This window comes from Alligator sinensis, unplaced genomic scaffold (genome assembly GCF_000455745.1).
Source record: "Alligator sinensis unplaced genomic scaffold, ASM45574v1 scaffold17_1, whole genome shotgun sequence".
In the NCBI taxonomy this organism is placed as follows: Eukaryota; Metazoa; Chordata; order Crocodylia; family Alligatoridae; genus Alligator; species Alligator sinensis.
In genome coordinates, this window is record NW_005842491.1 from 173,088 (window position 1) to 193,908 (window position 20,821).

At 42.2% G+C, this 20,821-nt stretch overlaps 1 protein-coding gene across 4 annotated transcripts in view; it reads left to right on the plus strand.

Annotated features, from left to right (window-relative positions):
* Nucleotides 1–2,388: 2,388 nt before the first annotated feature.
* The window catches only part of STX8 (syntaxin 8), a 181,761-nt gene continuing 163,328 nt past the window's right edge, over nt 2,389–20,821 (plus strand). For all 4 annotated transcript variants that reach the window (XM_025212904.1, XM_025212902.1, XM_006031271.3 and 1 more), the window contains exons 1-4: nt 2,389–2,519; nt 4,840–4,939; nt 12,412–12,506; nt 14,609–14,719. In XM_025212904.1, the coding sequence (XP_025068689.1) occupies nt 2,503–2,519; nt 4,840–4,939; nt 12,412–12,506; nt 14,609–14,719 (323 nt within the window). In that variant the 5' untranslated portion in view covers nt 2,389–2,502. The remainder of the gene's footprint in view (nt 2,520–4,839; nt 4,940–12,411; nt 12,507–14,608; nt 14,720–20,821) is intronic.

Here is a 20,821-nt window from a genome sequence, read left to right on the forward strand (position 1 = left end):
TCCCAAGCACTTGGAAGGGGTCCCCCCCAAGAGCAAAATCAGGAGGCTTATATACTTTTTAACAGTTGCTTACAACTCACGTGATCATATAGTGAAATTAGCATAAAAAGCGGCTATAATATTACTTCATTATTTCTTTGCTGTAATCAGGATGGGAACTAATGGGGGAGGCGAAATTAGTTCACAAACCTCCTTCTTGCACCTGCAAATCAGAGTTGTATATACTTTTTGCTATCTTCAAGGCCGCGGTGAGCGAAGCAGTTGCAGAGGAGTTATAAAGAACAAACACTTTTTCTTATCTGTTCTACTATACAGAGCCAGCAATTCTCCACAAAGCGGTTATGTCATCTTATAACTAAAATAGTCAAAGTTTAAGGCATATATTTTTTCTGATTCCACAACTTGGTCTATAAGGTGCACCTTTACCCTGCCATTTTCATGTTTTGCCCAGAGTCCTACCTAGTCCCATCAACATGCTTCACAGCTTCTAATAACTACCTTACACAAAGGGCAGCTCTTTCACTCCCCAGGTTTCAATAACATTGAATTCAAACTATAATACTGGTATTATAATAGCATTCATAAGCTCAAAAAGCATCTCAGTTCCATAGGGACTTGTACAGAGCCAGCAGTAAGAGAGACCCATTGGCCTGAACAAATTTTAATTTAACGAAAAGTAATGTTTGACTGTTACATAGTAGCTATGTAAATTCAAAGGCAAAATTGACATAAATGTATTTGTCCTACAAATGCTAAGGGCAAGAATCAGGTGACACATTATCTTCCATACAGAAGGATCACCGAGTTTATTAGGAACATTTACATGGAATTAAAAATAATTTGGTGAAAACAATTGTATTAAACAAATAAACATTCCTTTGTAATGTTTGCAACCCAAACACTGTAGCATTATGCAAGCACATGGTGCACAAACACTGATTTCCATCTGTGGTTGTCCATAAATTTGCATCATTATGCAAATCTCTGTATTTAAGATTGGAACTCTGTGCCCTTTGCAAACTTAAAGCAGTTCAGATTGTAAATGGGGCCGCTGCCTAACGAGGCGTATTGCTGACAACACTGCCCTCTGTGCCAGTAGCCTAACTCAGGGGAAACAACCAGGGCAGCAGCCCTGGGGAACTGCCTTTGCAACTGGTTGCGTTGTCCCATGCAGAGCTGCTGCCCTGTTTTATGTTTTCAGTCTGCTCTGATACTGGATTGAATTCCACCTTGAAACCTCTTTCCTGATATTCAAGGCCCTCATCAGACTGACCCTGATGTACCAATTCCCCCTCTGCAGGCTGAGCATTGCTACCTGCAAACATTCAAAAACCATGTCATGTCCCATCCCCCTCACCAGATTGATTCAAGAACAGTAAATATTTTTTAAAATTCAAAACTCTTGACTTGCCTTCCAGTTTCTAAGCCCTTCTAGGCCTGCTGGCAAACCTTCCTGTATAGCTGCAAAGGCTGGGAACGTCTGAAACTCCTGCTTACTCCCAAGACTCCAGGAGCGGGGCTTGAGGAAAACAGGCACAAGAGCCTATGTCAAGGAAAGCTGAAGTGCAATAAAGCTGATCTCTGGGCAGGCCTTTTTGTCACCTTTTAATCACATGGGTCCAGCCCGCCAAGTTTCTCATTGGCCTCCCTCAGGCAAGGAGGCTACAGGAAAAGGGGACGTTTTGGGACAAATAATAAAAAAACAGCAATACATGTGCTGGTCAGCTTATCTATCCACCTTTAAAAAATGTGTGGGCCCAGCCCACCAAGTCACTCATTGGCTTCCCTTAGGCGGGGAGGCCACAGGAAAAGGGGACGACAGATTTCTTGGGACCAACAATAAAAAGCAGGGATGGGAGCGTGGTCAGAGGTTGAAAACAAGCGTGTGGAGCAGGGACACTGAGCTGAGCACACCGGCCAGCCACTGCTGGCCCTCAAATGAGTCCGAGAAGCCAGCGACACTGCCCAGTGATACTCTGCTCAGAGATGGGAGCGCACTAGGGCGAGAGTAAGCGGCCCCGCAGTCCCCCAGCACCCTCCTTCCCCCGTCAGGCACAGCAGCGGGCCAGGGCCAGGAGGAGGTTGACCAGGAGGTGGGGGCCAGGGCTGGGCAGCATGTGAATAAAGCAGTGTGGGGACTGCCAGCTAGGACCTCCGCATGGGGCGATGCAGGGGACTAGGCTGGATGAACCCTGAGAAAAAAACCAGTCCACCCAGGCACTGGGCAAAGCCTCGCACGAGGCAGCGCGGCTCAAACACTGAGAAGCCAAAAAGGTGCAGGGAACAAGGGGTGCAGCCCCACGTGCCTTGCACGTGGCAGCGGGATGCGCATGCGTGGCTGCCTGGCTGTGCGCAGTGTGGGAAGGAACGTGGGCGGGGCGACGCGACGCGACGCGGACGGCCGCGCTTTGCCTTTCGTGGTTTGAGCTTTTGCGCTCGCCGTAGTCAGCTGATGCGACCCGGAAGTGGCCCGTGGCGGCGCTGAGGTCCTCGGGCGCGGGGATGGCTCCGGACCCCTGGTGAGCGGCGCCCGCCCGGCCCCGGCTGCGGAGGGGCTGCTGTCTGTCTCGGGCGCAGGGCACTATTGCGGAGGCGAGCGTGGCTAGGGAAGGCGAAGCCGCCGACCCCCTCTCCTCCCTGCCCCCGCGGCCCCTCGTACGCGAAGCGGAGTCCTCCGCGCACCCCCCGGCCCCCCAGAGCGAAGGAAGGATACAGCCCCTGAGGGGCAGGGGCTTCCTAGAGACACACGTGGGTGCCCGAGGCGGAGGTCAGGGTTAGGTGCTGCTCTCGTGCCAAGCACTTACACAGCCCGTGGGTCTGAAGCGGTTTCCAGCTGTGACCCCCGTTTGCCTCTTGGAGACGCGTGCGTTTGAAATCCAGGCGACCCCCACTTAACGCCGTTTCGCTTAGCACTGTTTCACTATAACACTCATTTAAAATTGATCCCTGATTTCACTTGGCGCTCAGTGAGTTTCATTGCAACGCTTGCGGTTGCTGTCTTGGGTCATTAAAAACACTGTCTCAGATAGTCATATACTTTAGGTTTAGTTTAACGCTCTGTTTCTCGGGAGCCAAATTAAGAGCACTAAGTGGGGGTTGCCCGCACCTGCTTCCATCCTGGATAGAGGTTCCCAAGCTGGTACGTGGACCCCTGAGGGGACGCAGGATGTCTCTGGGGGTATGGGGGAGAAACTGTGTAATGGCAGATTTAATTTTCAGTATAATTGGCGTTTAAGGGGTTGAAAATGTAAAATGTTGGTAAATCTGGAAGGGGACACGCAATAAGCAAGTTTGGGAACCTCTGCTGGAGAGAGGTAGCTGTTACCTCTGTTTTATTCCCGGCCACGTTAAGTTTTCCTGTTTTGGTTATCAGAAGTCTCGTGCACCGTCCATTGCTGGTTCCTATCCTGTTTAAGGAACTTATTGAGGAATCTTGTTAAGACTGGCGTACTTTTGACATTGTGCTCAGTCTTATGAGCTATTTATAATTGGCCAGTTTGTCCATTGGAAAGTACTGATATTACCAGTGTGTAGAAAAGAAACAACATAAACCAGGAAAGAAACATTTGAGATAAATTAAATTAACTACAAAGCTGCCTTGAGTAATTCCCCTTCATGCTTAATCCTTTTGGCTTGCCCCATCCTCCTTTTCTCTTTCCCACTTCACTTCACTTCACTTCACTTCACTTCACTTCACTTCACTTCCAAGGTAGGGTTTGATGCCTCCTTCATGTGATTGTTAGATACAAAATACATCCTATCTGAGACAGTGGGTTAGGTCTACATGGAAATCATTTCTTAAGTGTTGTTGTTTTCTTCTTAGCTCTGCTGATTTAACAGTAAAAGGTCATCTAGTTAGTCCTAGTGGATCACACTTAAGATTATGCTGTAATAGGAAAAATGTAACTCAAAAGCTGTTATTAGTGATATATAATAACTTAAAATTGTTTTCTGTGATTAGTAAAAAATGCAAGCTAGTACTGTAAATAAAAACCAGATACCACAATTACTTTGTCTGATATCTTTTGATTTACTTTTGAGCCATCACCAGGCTGGTTGTAAATAGTCTAAGGAAGAATGGGAATTTTTGTGTGTACCTGGTATAATGGGAGCTGCCCTTGTCTTTACTATAGGAAAGTCTCTTCAGGAATATGTGTCCCTCTACAAGATGCTCCAAATTGATTTAAACAAAGATTATTGCCAGTCTTTGTTGCTCTCATTCTTCTTAGAAGTGGCTAAGGGGGTTCTTGGTTGAGCACTTTCGAGGTCTCTGATTAGAGTTAGCCACAAGTTGCACCACACATCAGAGGACCAGAAATGTAATGCTGGTTTAAAGCAGGGGGTCTCAAACATGTGCCCATAGGTAGGATCCAGCCCACTGGGCTACTTGTGGGCACCTGGAAGTTGTAGGGAATGGCCCGAGAGAGTGGCCTGCCTCAGAATCTGGGGCCCTTGGGCCCCAGTAGACATAACAATTGGTGGCAGAAAAGCAAGTGAGGGCTGATACAGCCCTGGCTGCCCTCTGCCTGCCTCACCCGTGACCCTAACTCCTCATCTGATGACTCCAGCACTTCCCCATGCTGTGGCTACTCCAGTGATTCTGAAAGTTGGCAGTGACATTTCAAGAAATGTTACTACTGATGCCTTTAATTTTAGAAGTGAAACTACTTTGTGTTTGGCTTCTTTGTTTTTAGTATCTCAAACCTTAAAAATTTTCTGAAAAGGAAAATCTACCCAAAGCCCAGTCTTGACTAACAGAACAGAGATTGAAACCAGGAACTCTGGCAGTGGTTGTCACTTGGAGAACTTTTCTTAAATTTAGATCTTTTTTACTTTTAGGCTGTCGATGTATGATTTCACTTGTCAAATTGCACAAGAGGTCGCTGAAAAGATCCAGGAACGTAACCGTTGTCAAAGAAATGGGGAAAGTTCATCAAAGGTACCATACCTTCATGAAAGATGTAACGTTTGTGAATTTTTCTTTCAGCTTAAATTTTATATTTCATTATAAATGAATGCAATGTTAAAACTTTAGCTTTGTTCAGCATAGTTTCAGGAAGTTAAAGCTTGCTATGGCAGATTCATTATCTTAAATTCAAGATTGAATGTAAAATTGTAAGATATGTTTTAGCTAAATAAAGTAACCCAATGCAGAGGTAACCGAATGAAATTCTATGACTTGGATTTTGCAGAAGGTCATATTAGAGACCTAATGGTTTATCTGGCTTTCAAATATATGAAGCTTAAGCAATGTTGCAATAACTATTTCATTATAATAGGCATGTAATTTAAAAAAAAGTTTAAGTTTTATACAATGAAAATCAGAATAGAGCTTCTACTTACCTTGTATTTAATATCACTGTGTTTTTAAAAAATCATTAAAATTGATAAATCCTTAGTGTGGTGCATGTCAGACATTCTGAATCACTTGAAGCTGTCGTCATATTTACTGTGCTATAAGAAAAGCTCTTGGATGAGGTTATCAGAACAATGGAACAGCATGTGTTCTGGTGCACACACCTAAGTTTTAAAGTATAGAATCTTTTTTTTCCAAGCTTTTCAGTTTCTAGATTCAATTATGTAAGTACAAAGAGTGATAAGACAAGAGCTTGAAACCTTTGACACAAATGAAAAGGGGACTTCAGAGCTTCGCCAGTTACTGTCAGATTCTCCACTTTCACATTTATTCAGAGAGAAAATCTTCAGAGGATGTTTTGTTTAGAGTTTCAATTAAAAAGCTTAGGCACCAATTCTGCACAAGCCTAATTTCATGTCTATGAATTGTTCAGCTGACTTCTCATTTGACTATGTAAAGTTGAGTAAGTATAAAAATATTTTCAGGATCAGTACCTTATTCTAATAATTTTTTTGCATGGATGAAAAATACTGAATTCACTGTTCTGGACACTGTCTACTTGTTATCTTTACAATAGGGTGCATCCTGACTTGCAAGCTTCCTTCCAGCTTCCAGCCTCTTTTCTGTGATTTAAGGCATCTTTGATCATGAGAGGGTAGCTGAGTTTCCATGCTTACTCGGCCCTTGGTCTTTCTGTACTGATGTATGCATGCATGATACAGACTCCTGCTCAGAGACTGACTGCATCAACTGATTTTATGTCAACACCAGTTATTAAAAACCAACATATTGTCACTAGCAACCTGAGTCAGATCTAAACTGCTAATCTAGAGTTGGTGGCTTTCAAACGCTGAGTAATCTGGATTACTAAAGTATAGTATAAATTTTAATCAGTAAGATGTGCAAGATAAATAGACGTTGCAAGAACTGCTTGTGTAATTTGGATGTATAAAGTTAGACATAGGGCAGTATTACTGTGATGGGTCCTAGCATATGACTTGCAGCCTATGCCTGGGATTAGAAAATGGATTTTAGTTGGTTATATTTTGTAAACAAAAGAGAACAAATTTAATTAAAAATGATTACTTATGTTCCTAATTTGGTTAAAGAATGTGAGCGTTACAGTAAATGGGGAGCTGAAACTAAGGTAGGGAGCCTTAGTAGGCAAAGTAAAAGGGAAGAAGATTGGCAGTCTTGTAAACCATTTCCATGTCAGTAAAATTCCAATATCTAATCTGGATTTGGCAGCATAAAATAAGCAGCTACTTGCACTGTCCTGAAAATGTAATGAGTGGGCTTTATTGAAAAATATATTTTTTAAGTAAAATAATTGCTGTTTTTGGTAGGGCCAGTACAGGATTGTGCCTTCATTCTGATCTGCATTGTTTTTGGCTTCCACCATTTTCTGGCTTTAACGACTGTTGTTGTTCTCCTTTATTTTTATAAACTCCTAAAAGCCTCATCACAGAGTTCTGCATAGAAAGAAACTCCAAACTATGATGAATTTTTGAACCCAAGTGATAAATAGGACAATATCAAAATAAGGCTTGTTAGAAGTTCTTGGAGGGGTTTTTTTCTACATGTGATCTGTTACTGTACATGTGCCCTTAATACTTATTCAGATCCTCTCTCTGTTGTCACTTATGAGGGATAGCTTTTATTGTGGACTCTAAACACCTCTCTAGCCAAGTGTGTTCACAGTTTGTAAGAATTATTTCAGAAATCTTAATCCATGGCATCTGGGTGATGGCCAATATTAATGTTTCTAATCAAATAAAACATATTTCATTTTTTTCATATTCTCCATTCTCACTAATTCTTAGCCAGGTTCATAGCTTTGTGTATTTTGTATAGCTATGCAGGAAGTTGGTTTTTTAAGAACAGTGCTAACAGAATTGTCTTGGGAATCTCCTTCTAAATCCAGCTGTAACATTTATTTTAAAAAAGGTTCTTGGGTAAAATGACTAACTTTTGGGGTGGAAAATGTGGGACTCCAGCGATAGCACAGATTTCCAGAGCTGAAAAAACGTTTACTATTGGTTCTAGTTTATTGCAGTGTATGTGCTATTATGTGTCAGACAGGCTAGTTAGCTCTGACTCTTGGCTAATTGTAATTAAACCCAATTTTGGGAAAAAATATTTTGGAATTATCAGGCTGACACTCCACTGAATTGCAGAAATGATTTACTTTTACAGATTTAGTGTGGCTGTACAGGCAGACAAAGTAAGAACTCTTATTTATTAAATCATCAGTATTTAGAGAAGGCAAAGTGTATTGCCTCATTTACTGTAATGTCCTGTTTAAAAAAAAATAAAATGGGCTGTATAATTATTGTCTGATAACCTGTCTTGTAGTGTAAGCTTTGTAGCTTGTGTATAATGAAAACACTATATAGTTGACCTAAGTGATTCTATGAAGAAATTTTTCCATGTTTTGTGTTTTAATAGGGTAACAGGAATTTGCTCTCAGAACAGTTTAAAGAGAAGTATTTGGCAGTGTTTGATTCTATTATAAACACCGTTCCAACAATGAAATATTTGTTGTCATAACAGGCACTCATGTTGAGAAATCTGCGGCTGAGCAACCACATTTTCTATGGCTAGTGAAAGTTTTAACAGAAAAAATGTCTTTGCCTGGTAGGGAAAATATCAACACAACTTTGTATTTATAGTATTTTACCACTAGAAATCTGATAGTATCATAGTGCTTAGGGTCAGAAGGGACCTAAACAGATCATTGGGTCTGACCCCCTGCCCCAGGCAGGAACGGGTGCTGGGGTCATATCACCCCAGCCAAATATCTGTCCAGCCTCCTCTTGAAGACCCCTAAGGTAGGAGAGAGCACAACCTCCCTTGGGAGCCCATTCTAGAGTCTGGCAGCCCTAACTGTAAAGTAATGTCTCCTGATGTTCAGTCTGAACCTTCTCTAACAATTTGTGGCCGTTATTCCTAGTAACCCTGGGTGCTGCCCGGGGGAACAGAGCCTCCCCCAATTCCTGCTTCTATGAATCTATGACCAGTGTTGCATAGAGGGGGAGGATCACCTCCTTGGACCTGCTTGAGATGCATCTGTGGATGCATGACAAGGTGTGGTTGGCCTTCCTGACTGCGTCCCCACACTGTCAGCCCATGTTCGTTTTGGCATCAATAATGACTCCAAGATCCTTTTCTGCCTCTGCACTGACGAGAAGGGAGTTCCCCAGCCTGTAGGTCTGCTGCTGGTTCTTCCTCCCCAGGTGTTTTACCCTGCGCTTGTCAGTGTTGAAACCCATCCTGTTCTCATCTGCCCACCCCTGTAACCTGTCCAGGTCCGATTACAGCCTATTCCTCCCTTCCAGCATACCCGCTTCTCCCCATATCTTAGTGTCATCTGTGAATTTGAAAAGGGTGCTTTTTACCCCCTCGTCCAAGTTGCTGATGAAGATGTTGAACAGTGCGGGCCCAAGGACTGAGCCCTGCAGAACCCCACTGCCCACATCCCTGTAGGTGGAATAAGACCCGTCCACCACCACTCTCTGGGTATGGCCCTCCAGCCAATTAGGTGTGTTGCTGGTTCCTTCTCCCTAGATGCAGTACCTTGCACTTGTCTGCATTGAATTCCATTCTATTCTTATCCGCCCACCTCTGTAGTTAGTCTAGATCTGGCTGGATTCTGTCCCTCCCCTCCAGTGTGCCCATCTCGCCCCACAACTTAATGTAATCAGCGAATTTGGACAGCGTGCTTTCCACATCCAGATCACTGATAAAGATGTTGGATGGTACAGGCCCCAGGACCGAGCCCTGGGGGACTCCACTGCCCACATCCCTCCAGGTCGAAAATGACCTGTCCACCACCACTCTCTGGGTGTGACCATCTAGCCAATTTGCCACCCATCTGACTGTGTAGGCATCAATGCTGCAGTCACCTAGTTTTTTAAGAGAATGTGGTGGGAAACCATGTCAAAGGCCTTCTTAAAGTCCAGGAAGACAACATCCACCCCAACACGCTCATCCATGGACTTTGTGACTTGATCATAAAAAGAAACCAGGTTAGTCAGGCAGGACCTGCCCTCAATGAACCCATGTTGGTTGCCTCTGAGCATTACCTCCCTTGCTGGGCCCTTGTAGATGTGCTCCTTGATAATTTTCTCAAAGGTCTTCCCAAGGACCGAGATAAGACTGACTGGTCTATAAATGCTGGGGTCCTCTTTTCTCCCCTTCTTGTAAATGGGGACCACATTGGCTCTTTTCCAATTCTCTGGTACCTTGCCAGTGCCCCATGAGTGCTCATAGAGCCATGCCAGGCTTTTTATCCCATTTAGAATGGGATAAAAACAGAGTATAAAAGTTAGTTAGAAGTTACAAGGTAAGACTTTCAGATGCACTCCACCTGCTTGAGACTACTCAAAATGGTCAGTGGTAATACTCCTATGGATATGGATTTCAATTGGGGCAAAATTTTGGCTGATGCTGTAGTGTTGTTAAAGGGAGATGTTCATTGACTTAGGGAGATGTAATGTCTTTGCAAAGTCTAAGTAATGTTTAGAAAATGCTTAAACACTGTTTTCCTTAATGAAACAGAGAAACCATGAAAGTCAGTCAGCCCTGAATAAATTACCATGCTTTCTCGCATGCAATATATTCTGCAATATAATATGCATCTTGTTTTTGAATGGAAGAATGAAGGGGGTGGAAAAAAAACATTTCCAGAGTTATGGCTGAATAGAGCAGGGACAGAGTCTAATCTTCAACTAACTCCTTCTCCCTTTCTTGCTTAACTGAAGCTGAAACCCTAGCTGCTGCTGACAACTCATCTACATGAGTAGATCTATGACTTTAAAAAGAGTCTGAGAGCCTTCAAGGCTGTGAAGTAGGAGACAAGAGACTAGGACTAGCTAACAACTAGCTTTTGGGTGGGAATAGGAACAGGGCAGCTTGTGAATCTCCCTGGCAGCTCCCTGTTGGACTATCATGCAGCCTTCTGCTCTCCTTCTCTCCTCCCATCCCTTTGGAAGGGGGAAAGGACAAAGACTTAAGGCACCCCTGGCTTGGTTTGTGGCACTCGTTGTTCAGCTCAAGGCACCCTTTGGAAAATTCCAGCTTTACTTATCACTCATTTTTTTGACTACAGAAAAAAAATGGAGCAGCTTATCTATTGCAGAGAAGTCAGAAAAGACCACAACAAGACAGAATGTTTTAAAACTGTGTGAATTTCTAGTTGAAATCTCTAGGTTTATCTTGTGATTCATGTTCGCACGCCCAAGAGTGCTAACATTGCAAAGCATCTCGCAGCACTCTTGAAAGGATCTCAAGGCATGCCAGGATGCTGCTAGCGCTTCCCCTGGTTGAGAATCACTGGTTTATGGTTTGGCCACATGGAATTTTTCTTGGCAAGGCAGGGAAGGTGCTGTTTGAAATGGCTGCTTTTTGAGAGACAACTTCTTTGTCATGGATCTGCCATTTTTGTGGCTGGTCAGCCATTTTTATCCCAGGAAAAATTCCTTTAATATCTTACCTGTTACCATTAGTTGCATATAGTCTGCAAAAAATGTAACAGTTGTCAGGCCATGGGATTCTCAGCCAGCCAGAGTAAGAAGAATTTGTTCATTAAATGAAAGCCTCTTGTACCGTGTGGGAGGGCAGGAGGGCTGTGCAGTTGGTTTCATGTCTGTTGAGGGGGCATGCATCTTTCAAGAGTTTGGGCAGTGCTGTTTATATAACTGCCTGTCTGTTTTTTCAACTTCATGTGGATTGCACAGGTCTCTCCTCTGGCTGCTTATCTGCAGAACTGGTGAGCAGTGTGCTTGCAGCAATCATGGCTTTCTCAGCTTCTGACCTACGCTCTCAGCATCCTATCCGATAGGAATTTCAAAAGTGCCTGATAGATTTAGAAGCACAAGTCGGTGAGATTCAGGCTGGTAAATGTTAGGCACTTTTGAAAATCCCACTCCCCACCTCTCTGCAGTTTACAAGGACAGTTTAATATATAAAAAACCATTTGTAATGGCATTCGGATTGCCTTTCAGGAGTCGAGTAGAAAGCTACAGCTTGAGCCTTTTTAAATAGTCCTTTATGGGGAGAGGCTGTTAAGGCCGTAAATAATGCTAGTGCTTGCTGGAGAGAGGTGCTGAAGTTGAAGAGTTTTGTTGGTGCTGAATACGTGAATAGCAAATGCTGAGAGGACTAGGTTGCTGGTGAGTAGCAGTGAGAGGACAGAGTGGTCATTTTTGCTCTGCTCATTAATGGATATATCCTTACTGCTAAACTACCTTTGCTCTCTGTCTGAATGATGACCACAGTATAGTTATTTCGTTATGATCAAGAAGCATCTTTAAGTAACATGGAAGCCTGTAATTAGTTGTAATAATTGCAGCTATTATTTACAACCATTGTTTATTACAATGTAGTTATAATTAATGTGTTTCCTAAGGTACACTTTGCTTAGCTGAGTCAAAGAGAATAATGTCTAGGAGAAGGAAGCATTAATTATCATCTCATTAAATACAACAAAAACAGCAATAATAATAGCACCAATAAAAGTATGTGATTAAGAGGAAAGTTAGAGAATGCAAAGATGGATGTTTGCTAGCTTGAAGAAGAATAACATTTTTGGTATTCTTTTAATAAAAATAGCAAACTGAAGAACCTTGCACAAGCATTATGGACACACATTTTTAATCAATAGTTTGGAGAGACCAAAGGGCAACAGTGAAAAAAATTATAAGGAAACCTGAAATGGAATAGAAATGAAAGTCTAGGAGAGATTGGTCAAAGAGCTTTAAGAGAACCAGAAGAGGGAGCCTTTGAACCTCTGACAATGAGCAACACTAAAAGGAGTCTGGAGAGGGACCTGACTGTAGAAAAAGGAAAGGTCGATATTGCAATGCATTAATAATACTGTACACATCCAATACTCGATATGGTCTCTCAGCAGCACTCTGGTGATTTAGAAGGGAATCCTGTGATGTGATACACAGTTGGGCTTGTATTAGTCCACCCTCAATAATGTGATACTACTGTTTGTAGAGTTGTATTGTAATCTGGAAAAAAAATCTTTTTTATTTTTCTTCCTTCAGCTTAATGTGGCAATAAGGTCATTGTTGCAGAATCTCAAGGAAAAGATCAACCATCTGAAGGACTTACTGCTTCAAGCTATATCAACACACCAGATGTATCCATGTAAACAGTATTTCAGCATTCGTTCCAGTATCTTAAGAGTGGGTGGAAAAACAGGCTTTTATGGGAAGGAAGTGGTGCTAAAATCTTTTTTCTTTTTTTTTTTCCTTCTTCTCTCTCCCCCTCCTTTTCCCCTCCTACCTCCCCACACACAGTTTGAGGAAGACCTAATTACTAGTTGTTGCTGGCAATCTTGACTACTGTTTCAAGTACTTATTTTAAGTATTGTACAGTTCCCAGTGGTGGAATCCTGTTGATGCTGATATTCTTGGTTTGAGACATTGTTTGGTTGTAGGTTTTCTCAGGTTCACTTTTTTTCTGTTTAAAAAGACATTTCAGCTTGCTGTACTTTTGGCACCTTATGAGAATCCAGTGTAGAAAAGTGGGTTCCTTTTGCTCCTTGGGGTAGGGAGAATTTAAGGTCTCTGTATGAACAGGTATGTCCATCTCCCTGAAGAACCACAGAAAACTACATCCATTAAAAAAAAAAACCCTCAGCAGCAACTTTGCTCAAGTACATCACTAATGTGGAGGAAACTTCTATGGACAAAATATAGGGTCATAGAGTAGCTTCTCAGACAAAGGATAAAGAAAGTGTGGATGGGTAAAATGTAATTTCATGGCTATCTAACTTCAGAATACAGGATCAGAAATACATGCGTAAGGCCACATTCATTCTAGTGACTCCCTGCAATTTAGTGGAGGCATGCTTGATGATATAAGTTGTAGAAAGATGCTTCAACTTGGGTGTCACAGCACCTAAAAAAAAAAATGTGCCTGGTGCCAGCGGAGCAATTCAGGTCTATAGATGCCTTGGCTCTGTGCAGTCAATAGAAAGATTGAGTTGTGTAAGGATTTAAATTCTTATTTGGGGGGGTGCCTTATAAATCCTACTGTTTTAATTCTAATTAAGTTCCAGCTTACTGCAGTGTAAATCTTTCTTAAACATGAACTTCCATAATGCTGCACTGAGTGGAGTGTGTAAAATTTTCTTTTCAAATGACTCCTGTGGAGCAGATAAATGCCACTGCTATGTAAGAAAGCAAATATAAGTTGTTATAGCTATGCACATGCTTACATTGCAGCTAACCTTTTTTTTAAGGAAAAGGGCTAATAGTTGTTTACAAGGGCTAACCTCTAAGTTTATTTAAAAAAAACCCAAACAACCTCTAAAAATGGCAGTACTCCAGCAATCTTGTCATTCAGAATCACTGAATTAATTGATTTTTTTTTTAAAGCACCAAGCCCTGTTTCAGCTGCTATTGAAGAGTTCTTGCGATGTACATGGAAATACATTATTAAACACATCATTTAAATACATTTTTTGTGACTGTCTGAACTCTGCAGAAGACTTCTCACTAGATCTATATTATCAGCTTCACCCTTAGTAAAATAATAAATGTGCTAAGTGCCAGGCTTAATCCAACATATAAAGTCAGTTTTGTGGCCATTGTTTATATTGTAATTTCGATTAAAAATTAAAATGTGCTATTCGTTGTATGAGTGGAGCAGAAACTTTATCCTTATCTTGTTGAGTTTAGTATATCCAACTTACTATTGCATGCTGAGATTATAGAACTAATAATGTTTCTGTGCATTTTAAGTACAGCTCTTTAAATGAGACTCTCTTAAATGAGAGAGCCTGAAAAGAATGTCATATGCATGTTTTGAGTGATTTTATTTTGTGCAAAAAACTCTGAAACCATCCCTCCCCAAGAAATTTATGCTTTCTAGATCACATTCTCAAGATGTAGCCTTTCTTTAAGGAACCATAAGTAACAAATATGCATATGACAAGTGATGATGAGTGGAGATACTCCTCTGTTATGTAGGTGTGAAAAAGGTATGCCAGGCGTCTTAAGAGTCCTGAGATCCGACTATCAAGTATGAAAAAGAGTTGCAACTTTTCTTCGCATGAAGAGGAGTCTAGCTTTTTTAGGCTGTTTTACTCTATTGTTCTTTGAAGATTCTCATTTTCTGACTCTTTTTAATATTACTGTAACATCTGACTTCTGTGCATGATGCTATTAATACTGAAAATAAAAACTTTAAGTCCTGTTTTATTTCTGTGTTTGGACCTTAACCATATGGCTCCAGAACTCAGCTGGAGGGGGATAGAAGGCAAAGCTTACTGGATGACCTTCTCACACGACAAAGACAACTTCAAGCGTCCTATAAGAATGATGGTACAGAAACAGATGTGATAAGGTAGGATACTGCCACCTTCAAGGAGCAGTCTGGGGATGTGTTTTGAATATGAAGACAGTACTTTGAATTCTTCTCTTGATTTTTGTTTTCATCCATGTATATAGCAAAGTGCAGCTTGATTCACTGAGGCGTGACAGTTTGTGCCTTTACTATTTTGCGTCATTTTAACATACACATCCTCTGGGAGGGTGAGGGAATGAAAGATTACTTAGTTTCAAGGTGGAAAATGAGTATTGTCTGATAGGGCTTTTACACTTCTATTTTTGTGATCTACGAGAATTTGACTAGATCTCTTACATGAGCCATATATATTGTTTCTAGTCCATAGGTTTGATTTATCTGAAATAAAAATATGAAGTCTAATTACACATTTTGTTTAACTTCAAGGTATTTCTTTGTTGTGTACTACCTTCTGTCTCTAGCAAAAAGTGAGTGGATTTTAATTTTCATCTAGGATAGATCAGTATCTATCAAGGTTGATGTAGTAGGGTAAATCATCCCTGGGAATAGGTAGGTATGATTGTGAATATGTGCAGTATTAATTAATATATAATACTTGACTGGAGTAGCCTTTAGAGTGAAGTCAATAGCTATAACATGTAACCTCTCATCTGTTCTTCTAATTGTACCTCTTTGCTGGTGTATTAACTCTGACATGGATTTTCTTTTGTCATTCAGACTTACTGAAGAAATAGGTTCTCACTTGAATTATTTTCAGAGTACTGCATGTGCAGCCCTTTAACTGGCAGTTACTCTGCCTGGCTGTAATAGCTAGCCTGAAAATTGGTCTCTCTTGCAGTTCTTTCCTTTACAGACTCCTTCCGTCAACTAAGAAAGTTACATCTGGAATCTCTAATAGTTCTCCCTGTTCTTGAAAATAACACCTCGCTCGTGGGCTTTAACTGATTCGGGAAAAAAAACTAGAACTTTTCCTTCTACTATGAAATTTAGGATTGTCACCCAGGTTTACATGAGATATTCGTAGCAGTCCATAAATTGAGGAGTAGCTGAGATGCACAGAACACACGTGCTTGAATTATGAAACAGCTCGTGGGTAGAAACTAAATTTTAGAGATGGTTATAATAAAAAGTCTTAAAATCCTAAATATTTACAAACCTTGTACTCTCAACTCGAAGCAGAATGCAATATTGGAGATGCTGTTTTTAGTAACTTGCCACCGGTCTTTTCAGTTTCACTCATTTCCCACAGTATACCAATATGAGCCTTTGTCTTCAAAATGCTGCTCTTTGCTACTTGACTGATTTGCAGTGTGATGGAACCACCACATTTTTGGTAGCTTGAAACTACCCATAATCCCATGTTGCTTGTTGCTAAGAAACTCATACAAAATGCTTTAATTTGAAGAGCTTTTCTATCTGCCTTGAAAGACTATTCGTTTAAAAAAAATACTACATGAGGAAACTATCGTTCCCCACTCCTTTCTTAAGACTGAGGGGGTAAACCACACTGCTGCTGCTTTATGCTATAAGTTAGCCTGAACTGTTTCAACATTTCAATGAAATGTCTCCAAGAATTGCTTCAGAAGCATTTTGGTGATTTACTGCGTGATGCACTTGATTACAATCACTGTTGCAACATCATTCAAGTACAAAGTTAAGAGGCACTGTACTTCTCTGGATTCAGATTTTCAAATGGGGTGCAAAACCCATTTGGGATGAGGAGATTAGGACGATGATAACCTTAGTGCTTTGGCCAAAGTCCAACATGGGCATTTGCATACACCCTTTCTAAATTTCCCTTGTAATTTTAGTTAGATCATTTATCTTTTACAGTAACATAGGAGAGAAGTAGAATCATTGTAGAGTTTGCCTTGTTTCCCTGGTCAGTGCATGGTCTGGATTTCAATTGAAGCTGGTAAATTCTTTTGTAATGAAAGGACCTTGCTGTATGTATATGTGCAGTCTTTAAAAATATAAAAACAACTGCATGGGCATATGAACCTCCATAACTAATGCAACATCGATATAATAAACGTTAACTGACAATAAACCCTCCAGACAAGGATTTAAATACACTTGTGAGATGAAAACAGCATGACTGTGAGACTCCTAGTAGTGCTTAACCTGTGACTGGGTTGCAGACATCTGATATGTGCTAAATCCAGTCCCTGTAGAGACAAGCTTGCCTGTGTACAGCTTTGGTTTTGAATATATGCATCAGTCTATTTGTACATGCCCTGACGTTGAAGCATCTTGTTCCCTGTGGTGCTTTGTTGGCTATTGTCGTTGTGAGAGAAGACATACATATTTTGAAGCCCTCTGTGCTTATGAAGAAAGGAGTGATTCCTTTTGGTGAAGAGCTTTAAAGAGTTTTTTTTTAATTTTCTTTTTCCCCCCTGGAATGTGTATTTGCTTTCAAAAGTATGCAGAAGTCATTTTATGTAGGGAGCCAAAGAAAGGTGTCAGCTTAAGAAAATTGCATTTTCAAATGAGTGTTGCTAGCTACTGTTAAACATAACATCTGTACTTAATAATTAATATTAGTAGTTAGTAAGTTGGGATTGATGGTTTCTCTCCTGTTCAAGTAGCAGTACTATAAGGTCATACTCTGGTGTGCTGTTTTGAAAGCCAGTCCACAAGGGTGGATTCAGAGGGGGTGCAGCAGCATGGTTGCATCCTCCCTCCCTCCCCTTCTGCCCCCCTTTGTACATCACATGCTCTGTGCACTCTTAGAGCTCAACAGCATATCAGCTGAGCTTCTGCTGGGGGTCTTCTCAGAGTTCTGGCCTTCAAGCAGCTGTGGAGCACAAGGGGTGAGCACTGCTTCTGTTCACTCTTTCTTTTCTTCCTCTTCACCCCCAGATTCAGCAGCAGAGCAACGGAGGGCAGGAGTGGCTGGCAGCATGCTCAGCCCATTGTTCCCCATGCAGGCTGGCTGTAGAGTCCAGGGGCTGCACACTGCTGTCACTTGTCCCCTCTCTTCCTTTCTCCTGCTGCTGAATTTGGGGGAATGGGGAGGAGACAGACCCTCCGCTGACCAGCTGGTGAGCTCATAGAGCTCTTGATACATGCAGAACTCCCAGCAGGAACTGTGCTGACATGCTGGTAATCTCAGAGATCTCACTGGTATCCAGGAACATAGAGAGCAGTTGCAATCACACCCCCTTTGGCAGTGTGGCGCATGTACAGTAAACTCACTTTACTGCACACTGCTGAAGGGGGTGTGGCTGCACCCTTGTCAATGCAATCATGGATCCACCAATGGGAGTGTGTGTTCATATTTTGTCTTAAGCCCTTTAAAGAGGCTGTTCAGCAGTAATGCAGAAACAAATTAGCTGCTGTTCCTGATCTTGGGGTGAGGAGGATACCTGTCCTTTCCCATATTCCTCTCTGGGAGTCTGACGTGTCTGGGGACTCCCCATTCACTTGATAGACTTCTACATGGGGTTAGTAATAGGAACCTGGTGGTAGTGAAGGGTCACCCTGCATTGTCTGTTGAGGTATGTACCTGAATCCAATAGAACCCTGGATTTAAGATGCCCCCCTCCCCAATGAATAGATTCTGTGCATGGAAAACTTCATAAATTTGTTATTATTTTCCATGTATAGAGTCTGCTTATTGGAAGGTCATATTAAATTCTTCTGGGGGGAGCAGACACAGTAGGGGGCCAAGTTATGCGGGGCCGTCAGGAGGTGAGAATCAGGTGATTGGGGGGTGGGGGGGTCAAGCACTTGCCTCCAGGCCACCTATCCTTCCCCTTTGCACTTAGTCCACTTGTGCCTGCCTGCTTGCTGCCTCTGCCCCTTGCCCTGCCCCTTCTCTATCCTTGCTTCAGCCTAGAGCACAAAGCACAGCTCCAGCTTGATCCCATGGCAGCTGAGTTGTGGTAGCTTCAGCTGGTGGGGGAGGAGATTGGGGTGGAAGGGGGGACCCAGCGTGGGGGTTGGCAGAGGCATTGTGGGGCCAGGCAGCAGCTGCCTGCTCTCCCACCATCTCATACTCAATTCCAAGATGAGGGGCTTTCCCCCCCATGTTAAATGGCGGGGGGAAGGGGACAACTCCTAATCTTAGAATCAAGTAAATATGGTATTCCAGAATATGATGTACATGTTGAGCAGGTTACAGCAGTGAAAGATTCAACTTGGTGAGCCATTCCCATTCTCCTCCAATATGGTGTTTGAAACAGTTAAAACAATGTTTCCACTTGTAAAGTGTTACCTTTGGATAAGTGTATCTTGTCATTGTTAGGCCCATTTTAGATACCAAAACTATGGATTTGTGTTTAATTATTTTATGGATTAGTGATTCTCCAGAGTGCAACATACATCTGTTTGATGTCTTAGAACAACTAGGTTTTTCATTTATTGCTGAATTAACTTAAATGTATGAAACCAACATCCCACACCAGAATGGCATCCATGCCTGCCTTATATGTACAGGAACAAGATTACAACCCAGAATACAGACCCAAAGATATCACTGAGCTTATACACTTCATCCTCACACACAACAATTTCACTTTTAATAATCAACACTTCCTCCAGATGATGGGATCAGCTATGGGCACTAAAATGGCCCCACAGTATGCCAACCTTTTTATGAGCCACCTGGAAGAAGACTTCCTCAAGAACTGCACCATCAAACCCTTGCTGTACTTACGATATATCAATGACATCTTCATCATTTGGAGTGAGAACCTGGAATCTCTGATTCAGTTCCACCAGAAATTCAACAGTCACCATCCCTCCATCCGACTTTCTTTAGAATACTCCAGCACCAACATCCCCTTTTTAGACACAAGGATCAGTATCCAGAAGGGTAAAATACAGACCACAGTATACAAGAAACCCACAGACCAACATACATATCTGCACAGAACCAGCAATCACCCGAAACACACCAAAAAAGCTTTGATATACAGCCAAGCCCTCAGATACCACCGCATCTGTACTGAAGAGCACACCTGGGATTGCCACCTCACCAATCTTAAAAAGGCTTTCACCCAGCAAGGACACTCCTCCAGAGAGGTAGATCGCACGTTTGAAAGAGCCACCTGGATACCACGTGAAGAACTGCTGCAGTACAGAAGAAAAACACCCACAAATCGCACACCGCTGGTTATGACCTATCACCCCTCCCTTGAACCTGTACGGAAAATCCTCAAAAAATTGCAACCCATATTAGAAAAAGACCCTATTCTTAAAAAGATCTTCCCAGAGCCACCCATCCTAGCCTTCAGACAAGCACCGAACCTCGCCAACCTCATCACCAGAAGCAAACTTCCTCAACCCCAGAACACACCAAAAGGATCCAGACCATGCCAGGACAAGAAATTGAAAACCTGCCAACACATCTCCACCACCCCCACTATTACTACACCCCACAACAGAGCCATCAGCATCCCAGGATCTTACAGCTGCACCTCCAGGAATGTAGTATACCTCATCCAATGCACCAAATGCCCTGATGGAAGATATGTAGGAGAGACCAGACAACAACTGCGCACCAGAATGAATGCACACCGGAAATCCATCAAAGACAGAAACACCCAATTACCGGTGGGGGCACATTTCTCACAGGAGGGCCACTCTCTCTCCAATCTCTCAGTCCTGACCCCCAAGGGAAATTTACACAACACACCCCAGAGACGAGCCTATGAGCTCCATTTCATCAACCTGCTGGATACTAGAGATCAGGGACTAAACATAGACATTGGATTTTTGATACATTACAATCTGCCTGGCAACTGACTGCCCAGCCCAGCCCAGCCCCTGGCTTTACTTTTCATTCCATCCAGGAAGAGCACACACCAACTGCTGCAGCTTCCTGAGCCTGACGAAGGGTTTTTGAACCCGAAAGCTTGCTTAATAACTATTCTCCAACCATTTGGGTTGGTCTAATAAAAGATATCAAATTCACCCAAGGAACCATGTCTGCCTATATCCTTAGACCAATACGGCTAAAACCTAAACTCCTGAAATCATCACAAGCGTAAATATTTCCATGAGGGATCACTCTCTGAAAAGACTCCTGTATATGTATTTATTAGTACGTAAACCAATGTGAGTGCTGATATGCCTTCTTGGAGAGGAAGCAAAAGCTCCACTAATTAGGACAGTTCAAAGTCTGCTTGTTTTGCT